The following is a 17402-nucleotide window of genomic DNA, read 5'->3' on the forward strand; positions in this document are numbered from 1 at the left end:
CACTTTGTGTACCTGTGTTCTCCGGTCTCCCTTCTTCCTCGCGGTCTTTGGAAGTGTTTTCAATCGAGACGGAGATGCTTTCCTGCTGGTGGCTCCTGATTGCCCCAGATGTCAGGGGTACTTGGATCTTCGGAGTCTCTACATCGATACTCCATCCCTGATGCTTCACTGCCCGGACCTGTTGTCTCAGGGTCCTTGGTTTTGCCTTGGACCTGGGTCGTTTGTCTTTGACTGTGTCCTTACAGTGGTCTTACGGCTTCCCTGGCTTTGTCATCGTTGGAATGATTAGAGCACATGGATCAGCTTTTGCTGGGACCTACCACAAACTGTGGCAGCCATAAATCTTATGGTATTGTACCTGTCGATACAATCCTCCGGTGTCCAGGATTTCCAGATATGCTGGCATTCCTTCTGGCTGGCTTGGGTTTCACACTTGGCCTGGTCTTCCTGACAGTGCGGATCTCTACATTGTCAGTATGGTTAAGATATGGAATTGCTTCACTCTGGTATCCAGTTCATCCTTTGGAGTGTTTTCTTGATTATGCCTCCATTTGTCCTCCCTAGGGACTCCTTGGGAGTAAGTAGTGGTTCTTCGTTACCTCCGGGGACAGTCAATGGAACCGCTGGTTGTGATAGCCATTACATGGTCTATTGCTTAGGCTCTCTCTTTCTCTCAGGGTGTTTATGTCAACCAGGAGAGTGTCTGAATTGGGAGCGTTCTCATGTGGCTCCCTCTTCTGGAGGGCATCATGTCAGGGTGGGAGTTGCTCTCGCCCTGTGTTTCTTCTTAGTGGTTTTCAGGTTCCATATTATTCTGGAACTTATGGTACGGCCATTCTGTCCCCAGTCCTCTCGGCTGGTGTGGCCTCATTGACTGTGGTCTGGCCTCTTTGGATTTATGTGATCCGTTCAGGTTCCTTACGGAAATCGGACTCCTTATTGGTGGTCTGAGATTTCTGGTTTTCACAGGAAAGGATGGCCGGCCTATAACCAAATGTTGGCTTGGATGGCCTCGTAGGTCTTCCTCAGGGGCCTACCCATGGGTAGGCCTTCCTGTTGTTGATGCTTGTTTTTTCTCGGGCCATGTGACCCTCGTGTGCGGCTCGCTGTGGCGCCTCGGCTGTTTTGCCTTACTAGGTGGCCACGTGGTCTTCTGTCCACACCTTTTTAAGGTTCTAGGCATTGGTTTCCTTTGCCTCTCAGGATGCTTCCTTTTTGGCGACGGATTCTCCTCTCAGCACAGGAGCGTCCCCACCCTTGGTTGAACTGCTTTGGGACATCCCCAAGGTCAACCCTGTGGACCCCCTATGGACCCTGAAGTAGAAAACAAGAGATATGGTAAGAACTTACCTTTGTTATCTCTGTTTCTACGAAGTCCATAGGGTCCACAGGGCGCCCGCCCTGACGCACCTGGCTTCATATGGGCTGTGTGGCTGGTCACCGGTTTTCCGTCTCCCATTTCGGTGAGTATGGTTATTGAGTGTTCCAGTTTTCTCTCTTTTTCTCTCCTCCTCCGGCATTTGGCTACTTACAAACTGAGGTGCCTCTGGCTTGGGGGTGGGGTTATAGGGAGAGTGGACCCAGTGCATCCTGGGAGCTAAGAGCTTTAACTGCGTGGTGCCCGGATTTGGTTCCCAACCTATACCCCAAGGTCAACCCTGTGGACCCTATGGACTTCGTAGAAACAGAGATAACAAAGGTAAGTTCTTACCATATCTCTTGTTTTTGTCGTTCAGACGCGAGTGCTGCCAGCGCTGAACTTTCTGCTCGCAGCCCGTCTGGGCGGTGAGCAGAAATGTGTGAAATGGCGCTTTTCGCATCATGGCATGACTTTAGACTTGTATAGCCACGATATGTATCTAAACCCGGTACATTCGAGCGCGACCAGCACTATAATTAAAGGTAAACATATTTATCTAATCAAAAAAGTCTGCTCGCAAGAAACCAATTTGAATATTAAAAGTTAGGAGTCTGCATCTATCTAGGACATTGGGCTCCGCTTCAGATCGTATTCCAATGAAGCCAATAAATGCTAAGATCCAAAAGCACCACAAAAACAATCTGAGGCCACCTATTTATAGTTGATGGTTATATAATATATATCTACTGTAAAATGAGCAATACAGACACGTAAAACATCCGCAGTATCCCTCCACGTGTGGTTGATCTGTTCAGTTGTACATTAGCAGTATTGTACAATACTGGACAGCAGCATAGGAATATTAGTAACATTGTATCATTCACATTTGCTCCAGGATAGTCCTCTGACAGTCACTTGTGAGACACGTAGTCACTCTACCCTATAGGTATAAGCTTGGACCAAGAATTACCACAGTACAGGCCTTCCTTCTATCAACCTATAGCTCCTTGTCATCCTATAGACGGCAGCTGTGCAGCATCCTCCTTTCACGTTACTTAGCCAACTGGAGGGCAGTATGCCAGATATCTCCACAGCTAGGAGATGTGAGCAGTTGTGTAGGTCTCCTTTCCTCCTCTTCCATAAAGACCAGATTTAAACGTCTTTCAGCCCAAATCGGCCTCCCAAGTGAGTCTGAATTTGGACACATTGGGGTATATTTACTAAAGTGCGAGTTTTTAGAAGTGATGTTGCCCATAGCAACCAATCAGATTCTAGCTAATATCTTCTATAAGGTGCTGGCTAAATGAGAAGTAGAATCTGGTTGCTATGGGCAACATCTCCACTTCTAAAAATCTGCACTTTATTAAATATTGTCCTTTGAACCATGTCTTAGGAAAAAGGCACTGAGTTATATCTGTGCGCAACTCTAAAGGTGCATACACACTAGACGATATGCTCCCTGAGCGATATCGTCTAGTGTGTCCCCGGCAGGGTGTGCTCAATGTCGTTCATGAAATTGAGCACAGCTGCTGAACGATATCATTAACGATATCGTTCAGCGCCGGGCTCTCTTCCCCCATTCCCTCACATGCAGCAACCTGACAACATCGTCAGGTTGGCCTGCATGTCAGCCCGATGAACGATGATGACTAACTACCCGCGGGAACGCGCGTCGTCGTTATCGTTCATCTTTTTGGGCTTAAAAATGGACGATAAAGTGGACGACTGAACGATAACGATATCGTTATCGTCCAGTCGTCCACTTTATCGCCCAGTCTGTACGCACCTTAATTGAATTGTCCCAGAGCTGCAGCTCTACAATGGGGTACTGAATTGGTATTATCAAGCCCCCAAACCCAGCTAAGTTTCTGATGGTCCATGATAGTAATAAAAGCATAAATTGCAGATGCTAGTGCTGTATTCCTTTTAGTTAAGGCCGTATTGGTAAAACTTCACTTTAACAGCAGGTTGTAGTGGGCAAGATCCTCTTAGCAAGACACCTGAATGCATTTAGTATTAACACCATATAGTCACTGACCACAGCAATGATGATGGAAAAAGGACTGTCAGAAATATATTGTCATGAACTTGCAAAGTGAGGACTGAAATAAATGTCCCAGTATTGTGCTGTTGTGCACTGAAAGTACCTTTACTAGATCTAACACAGGACCCAAGCCGAAGGAGAGCAAACTTCACTCTGCTCCAATTGACACTTGCGCTGGCAGATTGCTGCAAATAGCGCTGTGCTGGCGGTGATCATGCACTGCTGGAACTGGCGGCTGGCTAGATGGCAGGACCGAATTTGGTCACAGTAGCTGAACTGCTGACTCTCTGGCAGAGAGACTAATAATGGTCACTGTCGGTGCTGGCATCCGTGGTCTTACAGGAAGCACCTGCAAAACACTTCCTTATAGGTCAGCTGACTCGTTTCTTGACCACTCAACGGTTGTCATCAGAGGTGGGTATGTTACTTGCTACACAAGGGGCCTCTCTAGTAAGTTAAACCTGCTGTGGCTGGTTAAAGGGATTAAATAGCACTGCTACAATGACAATAAGACAATATTAATGCGATCTATGTTACAGTTGGAGCATGGATATTAACAGGATGAAATAACAAATGTAAAAAAAGGACATGCATTGTAATTAGGAAAAAAAAAGTACAATGTATAATTATAAATCAACTATAAATCTAGCTTCCATCGTACCTTAAGATTAAAAATATATATATCCCTTTTTTTTTTTTTTACCACCCCCAAACTATTTTGGCACTCAAAAGCCAGACGTTTTGCAGATTTTTGGAGGGTGCGATCAGAAATAATGGGGGCGTCCGCAGCCCTCATGTCATGGATTTTGTTTACAATGTCACGCATCAGAAGTTGAAATCAGACATGTACTAAGCACATTTTCCCACTTGTCCAGTTGCAACAAGGCTAACTTTAAGACATGCACAAATGATACAATACATTCAAAAACATGTATATGTAGTGATGGCTCTAAAGTCCTTGATATTTTTAGAACTAAACAGTGATCTGCATCATACCATATGGTTTGTTTCTTTAAATTGCATTCCAAATGAATCACTTTACTAGTGCTTGTACTGTACTACTTTCATATCAAATGCTTCTTTCTCACTAAATACTTTTGTTCAAAAATCCCTTGTGCTGGTTTCTGCTATGTAACTTTTGTATGTAACTTTTGTATGTATGCTTTTGTATCTTGTTGTTCAGAGATGCACCAGCTGTGAGGACAATGCTATAGCTAATAGTTACTGCATTGAGTGCACGGAGTGGCTTTGTGAGACCTGTGTTGAGGCCCATCAACGAGTCAAGTACACCAAGGATCATACTGTCAAAGTAACAGGTAATTAATGATCTGCTGTCAGCCAAGCTTTTATATAAAATTTCTATTCCACCTTTAATCAGGTGACTTACCCCTAATATGTTGGGTTTCTGTATTCCTCTGCTCTGTGTAAACTCTGAATTTTGCCCTTTAAATAACTGCAGCTTTAAATTTACAGCCTTCGTTGCCTCCCAAAAAAAAAATTACAGGAGTAAGGAGCACAGCTGTGTTGTGCAACTGTTATACACACTATACTAGTCCACAAAATGGTCGCAGTTGAATGGCTACAGTAAAATGGAGGCCTCCTCACTGCTCTGCACAGCTTCCCTGCTTCACCCACCACACTCCAGTAATAATGGACCACATTTAACATAAAACAATGGTGCCAGAAAGTATAACAAAACACCCTCCCCTCGTGGTCACACCACTATCCCACTGAAGCCGCTCTGCAACCCCTGGCCACGCATAGACCCTACTACCGGAGAGCTCTATGCAGTCGGAAATAGGAATCAATAGACAGCCGGGGACGTACAGGAGGATCAGCGTAGACTGGGACAGACAGCAGGGATCAGAGCAGGCCGGGACGGACACAGGCACAGCAGTCACCACAGGCTCCGCTCGGCACATGCACTCCTGTGCATGATATGAACACCGCAATACTATAGGCACAAATCTTAGCCGGAGCTGATGAGGATCTGCTTTCTCCCTCACTGCAAAATCTGGTAGCCAAGCAGCAAAACCTGGTAGCTATGGCGACCTAGCCCCCGGGATTTGTCAAGCCCTGTTGACCCTTGAAGAGATCATTTTGATAGAGGGCATAAAGCATTAAGGAATTGAATAAAATAATCAAGAAGAGCTCTTTGGAAACTATTGGATTATTCTCAGGTAAATCCGCGGCTATTTAGCTCGCTCGGGGCTGTCCAATTAGCCCCGTAGTCGGCCTGACGACGGCACTTATCAGGTTTTTTTTTCGGGACCTAATGTGTCCCGAAAGATCCACGATAAGTGCCGTTATTTCACCCAAAAAAAGCTACTGTGTTAACTGGCGGATTATCCTATTCGCCCAAATTAATAGGATAGGGAGAAATAAAATATCGGCGAAAATCGGGGATTATCGGCGAATAATACCAGTTTTTCGCCGATCGCGGGATCATTTAGGGCCAATTGGACATTAAATTTGAGCAATTTTTTTTTGTTTTCATGCTTTATTCACTGTACACATTATTTAGAAGGCCAATTAAAAAAAAAAAAAAAGCCAGTGTCTCTATTTACCACCCTGGAGAGAGGATTTATTTTTGGACTTCTGTTGCTCTATGCTGTCTCCAGGGACTGATTCATCCAGACATCAACATAAACCTCAGTTAATTATTGTCTGGGTCTTGTCTACCTCGTATTATTTGAAACACTTCCCCACTCATTCTTTGTGATTGACCGGTCTTTACTACCCAGTTTCGTTTTACTCATTATTTCATTATCAGTAGCTTGCTACCAGGGCTGCTTATAGCCTAGGTGGCCTGTGCAAGGACTCATAGGAATTCAGGTGTTTGCGCCAGGCATCTCACTAATCGGTGAATCGGATCATTTCAAAAGTTGCTGCGATTAGACGACCACCATTAGCCGCAGCAGACTCGCTTTTTCTCTCAGCCTTTGGAGGTGCAACAAATAAATGTGCTTTGAATTGAAACTGCCCCATAGAATCCTGTTGGCTAAAGGTGCATACACACGTAACGATTTTTGAATGATTTAACGATAACGACGTCATCGTTCAGTCGTTAGAAAAATCGTTCACTGTCTGAGTTGCGATTAACGATAATCGTTAAAGCGCACTCCCGTTTGTAGTTCATCGTCCATTTCAGACTGTCCAACTTAACGATTTTCATTAAGGGAAGGAACATTTTTCGTTCATCGTTGAAAAAAATCGTTCCAATAATCGTTCATTACACTTCAAAAATTGTTCACTTTTTCAAGGGAAAAACTGCACGAAAATGTGTATGCACCATTACAATGATCCGGTAGAGATTCTTACATGTAGTGTGGCTTTCTGTAGGTTTTAAACTTTATTTTAGATTATATCAAGTGTACACTGTTTTGTAAATGAGCTATTTCCTCTGTTCTATGTTCTCCCTTCTTCTGTATTCTCTTGCACAGTTAATGTAACATGCATCACAATTGCAGTCATATCGACACATACATAGCAAGTGGATGTTTCACAATTGTAACGATGTACTTTTTCTTTCCCAAAGGCGGGTCTAAAAAAGAAGCCGAACATACGGTATTCTGTCCAGTTCACAAACAGGAGCCCCTCATGCTCTTCTGCGATACTTGCGACACTCTGACCTGCCGTGATTGTCAACTACAGGGACACAAAGACCATCAGTCAGTACAATACAGCTACTTTTAGATTTTGCCCTAACGTCTTCAGTTTTAGATCTGCATTTTGTGATGAAGATGGCTCGTGACATTGTGTTCCTGGAAATCTTCTAGGTATCAGTTTCTGGAGGATGCTGTCAAAAACCAGCGGAAAATCCTGTCCGCTCTAGTGAAGCGGCTTGGGGAAAAGCACACTACCCTACAGAAATCTACAAAGGAAGTCCGAGCTTCGTAAGTAGCCGTGTAAGATGCATCGTATCAGCCACACTGTAACCGGGCTAAGAAACTGTTAATAAATACAATAATAAATACCCCATAACTGAAACATATTGGTGTTTAGCGATGTGCTAAATTTGTAGTGACTATACACTAGGTCTTCAGTGTTTTCCAATAAAAATGTCAATCAAAAGCCAAATAAATGAGGTATCGCTGAACTACATAAATGTTGCTATCCAATGTTAGTAGCTGTGGGTCCCCGTAGCAAAAATAAAAACTGACCTTCCACTGGCAGTAATTACCAATGGGAAGCCAGGGAAGTTTATACAAGCCCCCCCCCCCCCAATTATATATACTAACCAGTTTAGTGAGTTTGAGAACCTCAGTATGCTTGTCACAGCGTCACACGTTTTCCTTACTAACACTAAATCAATGAGTACGACACCTTAGCATGTTCCTTACATGGATTTCTCTACAGGTTTGTAAAAATGTTTAATTTTTCATTTGCAGGATTCGTCAGGTGATTGATGTACAGAAGAAGCTGCAAGTAGATGTAAAGATGGCCATCCTGCAAATTATGAAGGAGCTTAACAAGCGAGGCAAATTACTAGTCAATGATATGCAGGTTCGTCTAATGTATCCAGATGTACTTGTAAGGGATAAATGTATACTAAAGCTGGGTACACACTGACGTATATATTGCCCGTTCCATTAAACCAGGGGTGGGGAACCTTTTTTCTGCCGAGGGCCATTTAATATATATAACATTATTTGCGGACCTGGTGCAGGCCACGGTCCCTCTGTGTGCTGTCACACGGGCGGGGCCACAATCACCGGTTATTACAGCAATGCACGGAGCATCCTCAGGAGCTGTAAGGACAGCGGTGTGACCATCTGAAGCGTCCTAAGGACGCTCCAGGCTGCACTGCTGCATAGATTCTAGTTAGTCTGCCATTCTATGCACCCTGCTAGCCAGAGGAGGCTAGCAGAAAGAAGCTCCGAGGGCCAGACCAAATGATTCCGAGGGCCTGATACGGCCCCCGGGCAGGAGGTTCCCCATCCCTGCATTAAACTGTCGATATATCTGTAGTGCATCGGCAGGTGTGTAAAGGCGATATGTCATTCAGACATCGCACATCTGTCCTGCAGCACAGCCGATGCCGATATATTTTGCAGACCTATCGGCACGTCTGGCTGTGTCTACGTGCAATCCACCGACCGCCTGTACTCTAGTTGCAGAGACCCACTGCACAGTTGTGATGTTATTATGGACACGTATATGCACTCGCCTATCGTTTGGTTGGCCTGGTGTTTACCCAGCTTAAGTTCTAAAGCTGCATATACACAGCGATTTTTTAAATGAACGATTTTAGTAAACGATTGTCATTCATTTTTTCAAGGGAAAAATGAACGGAAATAGTTTAGTAAAATCGTTCATTTACTAAATGAACTACAAACTATTTTTGCATATTCCCTTAAGGAAAATCGTTGAGTTGGTCAGTCTGACTGAATTACAAACGTGAACGCACATGAACGATAATCATTCATCGTTTTAACTTAAAGTGAACGATTTTTTTCAACGATTGAAAGATACGATAACGATAATCGCTCAAAAAATCGTGTATGCACCTTTAGTGTTTCACTGTAATATTGAACCGTGAGGGAATCAGTCCCTTTATTTTAAAGCAATGCAAAAAAACATTTTTTTTCTTTCAATGTTTTGTCTAGAAAGTGACAGAGGGGCATCAGGATAAACTAGAGAAACAGCACTGGACTATGACAAAGCTCCAGAAACATCAGGAACACATACTCCGCTTCGCCACCTGGGCCCTAGAGAGTGACAATAACACTGCGTTGCTGCTTTCCAAGAAGCTGGTATGAATAGCTCTAGTTGTGTTCTTCATTTTTATTTTTTTCTCCCACATTAATGCTTCATGTAACTAACCATAGATGCCTGTCACCCCAGATTTATTTCCAACTGCACCGTGCTCTGAAAGTTGTAGTAGATCCTGTTGAGCCGTTAGGAGACCTGAGGTTTCAGTGGGATTCGGATACCTGGACAAAACATGCAGAGTTCTTTGGTAAGAATTTTCAGGGCTTACACCCAACCCCCACCCTACTTTCCCAAATTCCCATTCTGCATTTACGGTCACTGTTACAGGAGAATGTGTGCAAGATTGCTGACTTGTAGACGCCCTCCTGAGTATTTTACTAGATAATACTTAGCTCAGTGCTTTTCAGTCATTTCTATATATCACCTTAAATGTAAAAACCTTGATACTGTATAGTTGTACTAAGTGCAGGGAGCACAGCTAAGCTTACAATAAAGAACCCCACATGGCTGAGAAGCATCCAAGGACAATGGACAAAATGTTTTATAACAGCGGCATGAAGCATATAGACTCATCAGTGTGAAGGTGGACCGTCACTTTAAGGTGGTCCAGTCTTAGAGTGCGGATGTTTCTGGGATAAAATAAAAAGGTCAACACTGTCTAAGCACCTGTGTATTCTTCGTTCACTTGAGCTTAATAGGAGCTCCGTTTAGTAACTTGTTTGGATTTAGTGATGCATCAAGGTTCCACCACCCCTTTGTTCTTTGGTAATAAGAAAACATGAGACCAACCCGATTTGAAGCCTTTTTTTTTTTTTTCTATACCAAGCTGTTCATGAATATTTATTTTAAGAAGCCATTAAGTTCCATTGAATTACTTGCTGTTTAGAAACCCTATCTTGTTGTCTTGCCAATTGCGTAAGGCATTGTTATTGCGTTCCCTATTCTGCTTTTGATAATTGGAGGGGAATAACAATTTAAACAAAATCTTTCCCCCTCATCCCTCCAGTCGCCCGCCTTGCTAGAACTTCCCACTGCTCCAGCGACTTTCCATTAATCTCTGGCTCTTCTTTGCATAAGTGCTTGTCAGAAACTGAATCGCTGAGCATGTGGCCTTTTTTATGTCTTATGGGGTGTGTTTACACAGGAAGCCATTGTAACGGTTTCAGTAATGGGTGCTTTTATTTCCAGGTAAAATCATATCTGATAAGACTGGTGTTCTGCCATCTTCAGGATCTCCCTCTTTAAACTCGAGTCAAGTGCTGACACCTCTCACCAACTTTAACCCAATGGTACAGAATCGATCGAGAACTCAAGGAAGAGCAGCTGCTGGCGGTCCTGGAAACTTCATGCAGCAGGTGCAGTCGGTTTTCTCCTCGTACTGGTCACTTTCAAACCTACATGCGCGTGATGTGTTGCCTTTTTATTCAATTCCTTTTATTTACGGTCTTCCTCTTTTATTTACAGTCTATGGATGACTATGACGGGACAGGTATGCAGCTTTAAGCGTGATGTTTTGGTTTGTCCTGCCCTGTTTAGACTAGCATTGTTTTGACAAGAAAAATTTTCTTGTTCCTCTTTTCAGAGGGTGAATCTTCCGGGTTGGAAGCTGTAGCGGGCCTGAAAAGGTACACTTGTAAATGTAACTTTTACGTAGTATTACATGCCTGATCTGGGCTTTCATTTAATATTTTAATTCCTCCTGCGTATTCTCTTGAAGAGGGCGTAGCTCAGATGGTGATGTAACCGAACTATTGAAGAAAGTTCCCCGTGTCAGCCTAGAGCGATTGGATGTGGACCTTAATCCAGACAACCAGCCGCCAGTCTTCAAAGTTTTTCCTGGAAACACCAATGAGGACTATAATTTAATCGTGATTGAGAGGGGAAACGCAGCCGGGGAAACTGTTGTGAAGGTAACTGTTTTTATAAATGGCTGGTGCCTATCTGACAATGGGATGCAGACGGTCGAACTGCCGGCTTCCCGACTGTCTAATCCCGGATGGGGTCTAATGACAGGTGTCAAGATCCTGATGCCTATTTTTTTACCTACTCTGGGACCCCAACGCCCGGCATACCGATCGAAGGGTTAGGGATAAGCCAACCCCAGGGGGGAGGTTATCTTCACTGCCAGTGTTCCAGCGTCGGGATGCGTCCGGCGGTATTTCATACTGAACCCCTAACAGTAGCGCCATCTCTCAAGTTGAGGTTTGTTGGCCATGTGCTTGTAGTGCTAACCTTGTTTTCTCTGCCAGGAGGAAGCTATGGAAACGGGCATCAGCATCCCCACCAATGAATCCACTGAGGAAAAACCATACGTTCGTCCCGATGGTCTGTCGGAAACTTTGCCACCTGTTATTCGTCCACCAAGCGCAGCCAGCGATGGGGTTTCCTCGGAGTTGCAGGGATCTAGCGCTGGTGGATTTTCCGAAACGGTCACCCCTTCTCGCTGTAAGGTGTGCCAGAAAGAAGGGGCACTACTCACATGCAGCCAGTGTAAAAGTAGCTTCCATAGAGACTGCCACCTGCCTGCTATCCTGGAGATCTCAAGGTACTACAACTACAACTTGCATAAATGTCCATATGTTTCTGTTCTCTTGGACCTAAAATTCCCACAATTTATAAATATTGGTCATCTTTTACATGGCTCTTTTCTGTGTTGTCTGGCCCTTTTGTAATTTGTCTGCTGAACTCCTGTTAGGAAGGCGGAGCAGGTAGGACACAGAAGTGTCTTGTGGTGGTGGCAGAATTTAGGGCCTCATTGATCAGCGAGTGATTATTCTTTTTATCACTCATTACTAATCTTAAACGGTGCTCTAGCCAATCAACTCCTATCATTTTTTCAAACACATGACTGTTAGGAGCTGATTGGTTGGAGCACCGTTTAAGATTAGTAACAAATAACTAGAATATCACTCGCTGATAAATGAGGTCCTCAGAATGTTGTACCCAAGAAATGTCTCCCTATTTTTTACCCCTCTGGTTCTCAGCTGACCTTTTTGTATGTAAACAAACCAATTTCAGACTTTCTAGTTTCAGCTTTACGTGTTGATGAAGTTGTTACTGTTAGATAATCTGCTCAAGAAATTGTTGTGATGTAAACAAGGCAATTCATTTACAGGTGTATGCTTTATAATGCAGACGCATTATGAGTAGCGTACAGTCCCAAAATATGTCTAAATTTTTTTCATTTTAGTGGAGACTGGAAGTGTATGCTGTGTCAGGACATTTCCAAGAATGATCAGACTGAGGTTATTCCAATAGTGGATGCCAGTCCCACAAGCCTCTCCGCCATTGATCAGAAGGTATGTTTGCTTTTCATTTACAGACTCTGGGCATCGTCGTTCTTCTAATAGTTTGCGGGTTACTCGGATGGCCTGGCTGTAGCTTTAGGAATCTAGTGTGACAGACTTGTCCCGACTTGCAGCATCGTGCCCTGCTGCTTCTGGTTTTATGTTTAGCAGTTGTGGATATATACGCTTTAGATTATACTTGTGAGTTCAGACTAGATGGTATAAAGAGAAGGACTCCCAAGCAGCACAATCCTAAAGTTGCTTTAAAAAGAGGTGGGTGGCACATCACGCAGTAAATGTAGGGTCTGTAGCCAGACTCAGGCTTTTAAAGCAGAAAGAAGAAATAGATAACTCTGCTCTGGTAATTCACTGTATGTGTATGTTTATATTTTTTTAATACACACACATGCGAGGCAGGAATATAGTAATTCACCCTGTCCATTCTGGTTGGCAACAAAAGTGTGGGAGGGGGTTGGACATTTCACATTTTTTATATAATCGGAGCAAACTGAGGTAGCAATCCCTGTTCCCAAAATTGGGCTTTAGTACATATACGGCTGTGGCCCAAAATGTATCTCTAACACCATTGGATAGCATCTGAGAAAACGTAAACGGGCAATGGCAGCAGGTAAGGGCATCGGTAGATCAGTCACCTGTACAAATGACTCTCTAGTTCCAACCACAGGGTAAAAAGAATTGGGTGAAATTAGTAATAAACACATGATCTGTATGAATGTATAATTTAAAAGAAAGCAATTTAAAGTGTTATATGTAAAGTAACACTGGACTCAAATTACATAGATAATATATTGGACCAATTAATTTTAAATGAACAATACAAATTCAAAATTCATGATATTAAAATAAAAAATCCGAGAATGTAGTTCATGGGAACACCAAAATAATCCATTACTGCCTGTTTCTCAAATTACCCCTATTCTCCCCCCTTTTCTCCATCAGAAATGTGAACGTATATTATTGGAACTATTTTGCCATGATCCTTGCCGACCCTTCCACAGACTGTCAAGTGGAGCGGTAAGTGTACTTTTATCATGTGGTCGTTGTTCCCCAGTGACTGTATAAATCTGTTAGTGTGTGTGCAATTTTGAATTTTAACAGACCAATACTTAAAGCCAAAACTTGTGTTTCTAGGATGATGATCCATTAACTGACTTGACGCTCATCAAAGCCAAGCTACAGCAGAAGTTATCACCTTCGTATCTCAGCCCTGATGATTTTGTCCGAGATGTATGGATGATGTTTAGAAATATTAGCAAGTTTGCAGAGGTCAGATAACGTTTTGGGATGTCTGTTTCATGAATATCTCCTGTGAACATTTTGTTTTTAGGGTCACATGTCAACGTTTGTGGAATGCATTTTGTGTAACGTTGAACAAGACCTGGCCAATTTATTTTCTAATATTCCTGTTAAATTATATGGTCTCTTGGATTTAAGGAGGACTTCCAGTTACAACCTGGATGGGAGCAACTTTTGTCTTTTTGCTTTGCACCCTTGTAGGGGTATGCAGTCGGGAAGCTGGCGGACCTAATCCCGACAGCTGATCCCCGACTGCTTAATCTCTGCGAGGGTTAAATGACAGGCGTCTAAATCTAGACGCCTGTCATTTTTCTGACGCCGGGAGACCGGCATCCCGATTGAAGGTTTAGGATTCCCGGGGGTGATTTATGGTTAGGGGAAGGGCGACTTGGGGTTAGGCACCCCCGGGGGGGAACTTGGGGTTAGGCACCCCTGGGGGGGGGTGGTGGTATTTGGGGGTTAGTATTAGGCACTGGGGCGAAGGTTAGGGTTAGGCACCCCTAAGGGGGAGGGTTAGGGGAGAGAATTAGGTTAGTCAATGGTTACCTTAGGGACGATCAGGATTTTCACCCATGTCGGGCAGCCGCTGTCGGGATTCCAACCGCCGGACATGCGTCTGGCTGTAAATGATACCGATTCCCTTGTAGGTAGTTTCAGGTTGTGACTGAAGGGTGACAGTATCACAGTTGCACTATGGTGATAAATGTTTTCCATTGCTGGCCTGGCTATGAAGCTTATGGGATGCTGGAAAATTCAGAACTTTTTTTTTATTTTTGTTACAGGATAAAGCTGTGGTGCAATCTATCATCGAGCTACAGTCTTTCTTTGAGGCAAGACTCAGCCTCCTGTTCGGTGACCGCAAGTTCTCGTGTCTCCTGGGGGAGGTCGGAGGCGAAGAGGAGCAGCAAAGCGAAAGTGTAACTCAGAGAAGCTCCCCAGTCAGCACGACCAGTGAGAGTGTATCATCTGTTAAAAACACAGCTGAGCAGGATTAATTCAGCCTGGCTGGACGTACCCAGATTATATAATTCAAGTGGACATGCGCATGTCTCGTTTCACACAATCACAACTGCGCAAGTGACTGGACATTTTAAACATAGTCCTCCCCCCTCCTCTTTCAATAGACGAGCGATAGGTTGCCACCGGAAACGAGCGACGAATGCCTTAGGCAGTGAAGACATTCGGGAGAGGCCAATGATGTAGAAATAGTGAGCTCTTATTTGTTACGTTCACTCGCATTGTGTCCCCTTGAGTTTCTCATTGTTTTTAGAACTCTCTTATTACAGTTACAGCTGTGTTTAAACCCTCATGGCTCTGATTTTTGGCAACACAACGGTCATTGCTTAGACTACACTCTGTTCTGCTGACAGGACCCCATGATGTCTGGTTTTGCTGAAACGGTGCTGTTCGGCGAGAGCTCTATTCCTGGATAGAATCTGTGCAACGCTTTACTTTGACGTTCTACAATGTAAAGGCGTTCTTCAATTAAATTTAGTTTGTTTATCTGTGTGTGTGGTTGGTCAGTATATGCTAAATAAGTACTGCTGGCCTCAATTTCTGTTCTGGATGATGGGAGTCGGAAGATCCCCCAACCCGCTTTCCAATGCTTAGCCTCTATGTGGCAGCCTAAACCAGGACCAAATGTTACCCCCTTTCCCCTCATACAGCTGCTGCCTTTGGTGCAAAAGAACGTTCGACTTCATGAACCACAGGACCCTGGAAACATCTGTCGGGGCATGTTAAGTTACCTTAAGGTTCTCGTTGAGTTTACGTCTGTTAGTGCAAAGTCATATTACGCAAGTCTCACTGTAAGCATATGTTTAATCTGGCTATATTTGCATTGGTCAGTTTGTGCTATTGGCCTTAGGATTGTGTTACGCAACATAAAAAAAGTGGTTTCGGTCACCCCCACTAACTTGCTCACAGGCAGACTGACACCAAAATCTCATACTGTAAGAACAAAACTAGTTTTTGAACCACAAGCACATGTGCTGTGCCATGGTTTAGAATACAGGTCGGATATGGAACCTGCGCTTGCAGAGCTGCGCCATTTTATCGGCTCTCCCAATGAAATATCTTAATGTGCTGCGGTGAGATTTACACTGAAAATTCAGTTTGCATAATGGCAGCTTTCAGACACACTTATAGGAGACTTGATTACTGGTCTGGAGGAAATGGTGATCTGAATATAAATATCTAGTTGGTTTACACTTTATCCCCCCATCACTTTTCAGTTTAAATATTTTTTTTATTTTAAGAGTACAAAGCAACGGTCTTGTGGCTTAAGAGAATTGTGGGACGTTCAGCTGATGTCCCTTACAGAGGTGCATTACAAAGATTGATGCTTGCTGACCGTTTTCGGCTTCCGAGGGCCAGGAGTACCTGAAGAAATTTGGAGGCAAAATAATTTTCAAACTACTATAGGAGATCATTGCTTGAAACGATTCCAGGACATATTAGATGATTTGGGTGTTCTTGTGTCATCACTATACTGTTGGAAACCGAATTCTGACATGTCCCCCTTATTACTGTTGTAGACTTTTAAAAACAATGTATACTCATACGCCAATGTGCTGTTCTGTTTGCCTAGATATCAACTGCGATACCTGGTGAGAACATTTTGTAAGAGCAGTAAACATTTGTTAAAACAACTTTCTTTTTGTGTGTTTTTTTTTTTTTTTATTGTATTAATAAAGCAACACTTTAAAAATGATTTGTAACAGGCATTCCTGGTTTCACACAAGTAGCTTTCTACTTGGTTCAGTTTTTTATGATCTCTGCCATTCCTTGCAAAATGCCTGGTGTGTATTTTAGAATGCCTCATTTGAAATAAACATTAAAACTCGATGCAATGGTTTCATTAAGAAAATTGCCTGCCCTGCAACTTTTACGGCCATATGTGTCACTTGATGTGTTAATGATTAGTAAAATAAAAAAAGAAAACATGCATACATTAAGCATGCTTGGCACATGAACCATAGACTACAGAGGTGGTTGTTGGAGCTTGGACACTTAAACACCTAAAAAATGTCACGATACATGAATGTCCTAGAAAGTGAAAATCAGCATTCCCTAGACAAAACAAACTATCCATATTATGGTCACCAAATCCTGACAGAGAAACACTGTCCTGTGGGGGGGGGGGGGGGGGGTCGACAAGTATATACAAGTAACATCATAATTTGAAAAAAATATAGTAATGCCAACATCCTATTTGTCCCACAGACGCAGGGCGATGTACGAGGGTTGTTCAAAAAGTAATGCCTAAATGCTCACAACTCAAAATGTATTATAGATACAGATTTGAAAATTTGCAGTAAAATACTTTGAAGTCTTAGTAACAGAATGACTCTACTCAAAAAATTCACCATCTGCCCTCAAACATTTTCTTCACCTCTCAACCCAAGCTGTGAATCCACTTTGGAAAAATTCCAGTGGTTGGTGTTTGACCCAGGAACGTATGGTGTTTTTAACAACCTCTGTCTTCAAAATGTTGACCCCCGGAGACAGTATTTGAGAGGGCCAAACAGATGAAAGTCAGATGGGGCCATATCAGGACTGTATGGTGGATGTGGCATTACTGCCCACCCCATTTTGGCAATGGCCGCAGATGTTGCCATCGCAGTGTGAGATCTGGCATTGTCGTGGTGTAAGATGACATTTGACAGTGGAATTGTTG

The 17402-nt window shown here is 43.3% G+C and overlaps 1 protein-coding gene across 1 annotated transcript in view; it reads left to right on the forward strand.

Moving 5' to 3' along the window:
• TRIM28 (tripartite motif containing 28) overlaps window positions 1-16570 on the forward strand; it is a 34346-nt gene extending 17776 nt beyond the window's left edge. Inside the window, exons 3-17 of the mRNA XM_088442954.1 lie at window positions 4588-4720; window positions 6943-7075; window positions 7184-7300; window positions 7796-7910; window positions 9014-9160; window positions 9252-9366; window positions 10308-10474; window positions 10584-10608; window positions 10702-10744; window positions 10837-11029; window positions 11369-11664; window positions 12310-12418; window positions 13367-13441; window positions 13559-13693; window positions 14506-16570. Of these exons, the coding sequence (XP_088299080.1) occupies window positions 4588-4720; window positions 6943-7075; window positions 7184-7300; window positions 7796-7910; window positions 9014-9160; window positions 9252-9366; window positions 10308-10474; window positions 10584-10608; window positions 10702-10744; window positions 10837-11029; window positions 11369-11664; window positions 12310-12418; window positions 13367-13441; window positions 13559-13693; window positions 14506-14718 (2016 nt within the window). The 3' untranslated portion in view covers window positions 14719-16570. The remainder of the gene's footprint in view (window positions 1-4587; window positions 4721-6942; window positions 7076-7183; window positions 7301-7795; window positions 7911-9013; window positions 9161-9251; window positions 9367-10307; window positions 10475-10583; window positions 10609-10701; window positions 10745-10836; window positions 11030-11368; window positions 11665-12309; window positions 12419-13366; window positions 13442-13558; window positions 13694-14505) is intronic.
• The last annotated feature ends 832 nt before the right edge of the window (window positions 16571-17402 follow it).

This window comes from Taudactylus pleione, unplaced genomic scaffold (genome assembly GCF_031769625.1).
Source record: "Taudactylus pleione unplaced genomic scaffold, aTauple2 ptg000318l, whole genome shotgun sequence".
Lineage (NCBI taxonomy): Eukaryota > Metazoa > Chordata > Amphibia > Anura > Myobatrachidae > Taudactylus > Taudactylus pleione.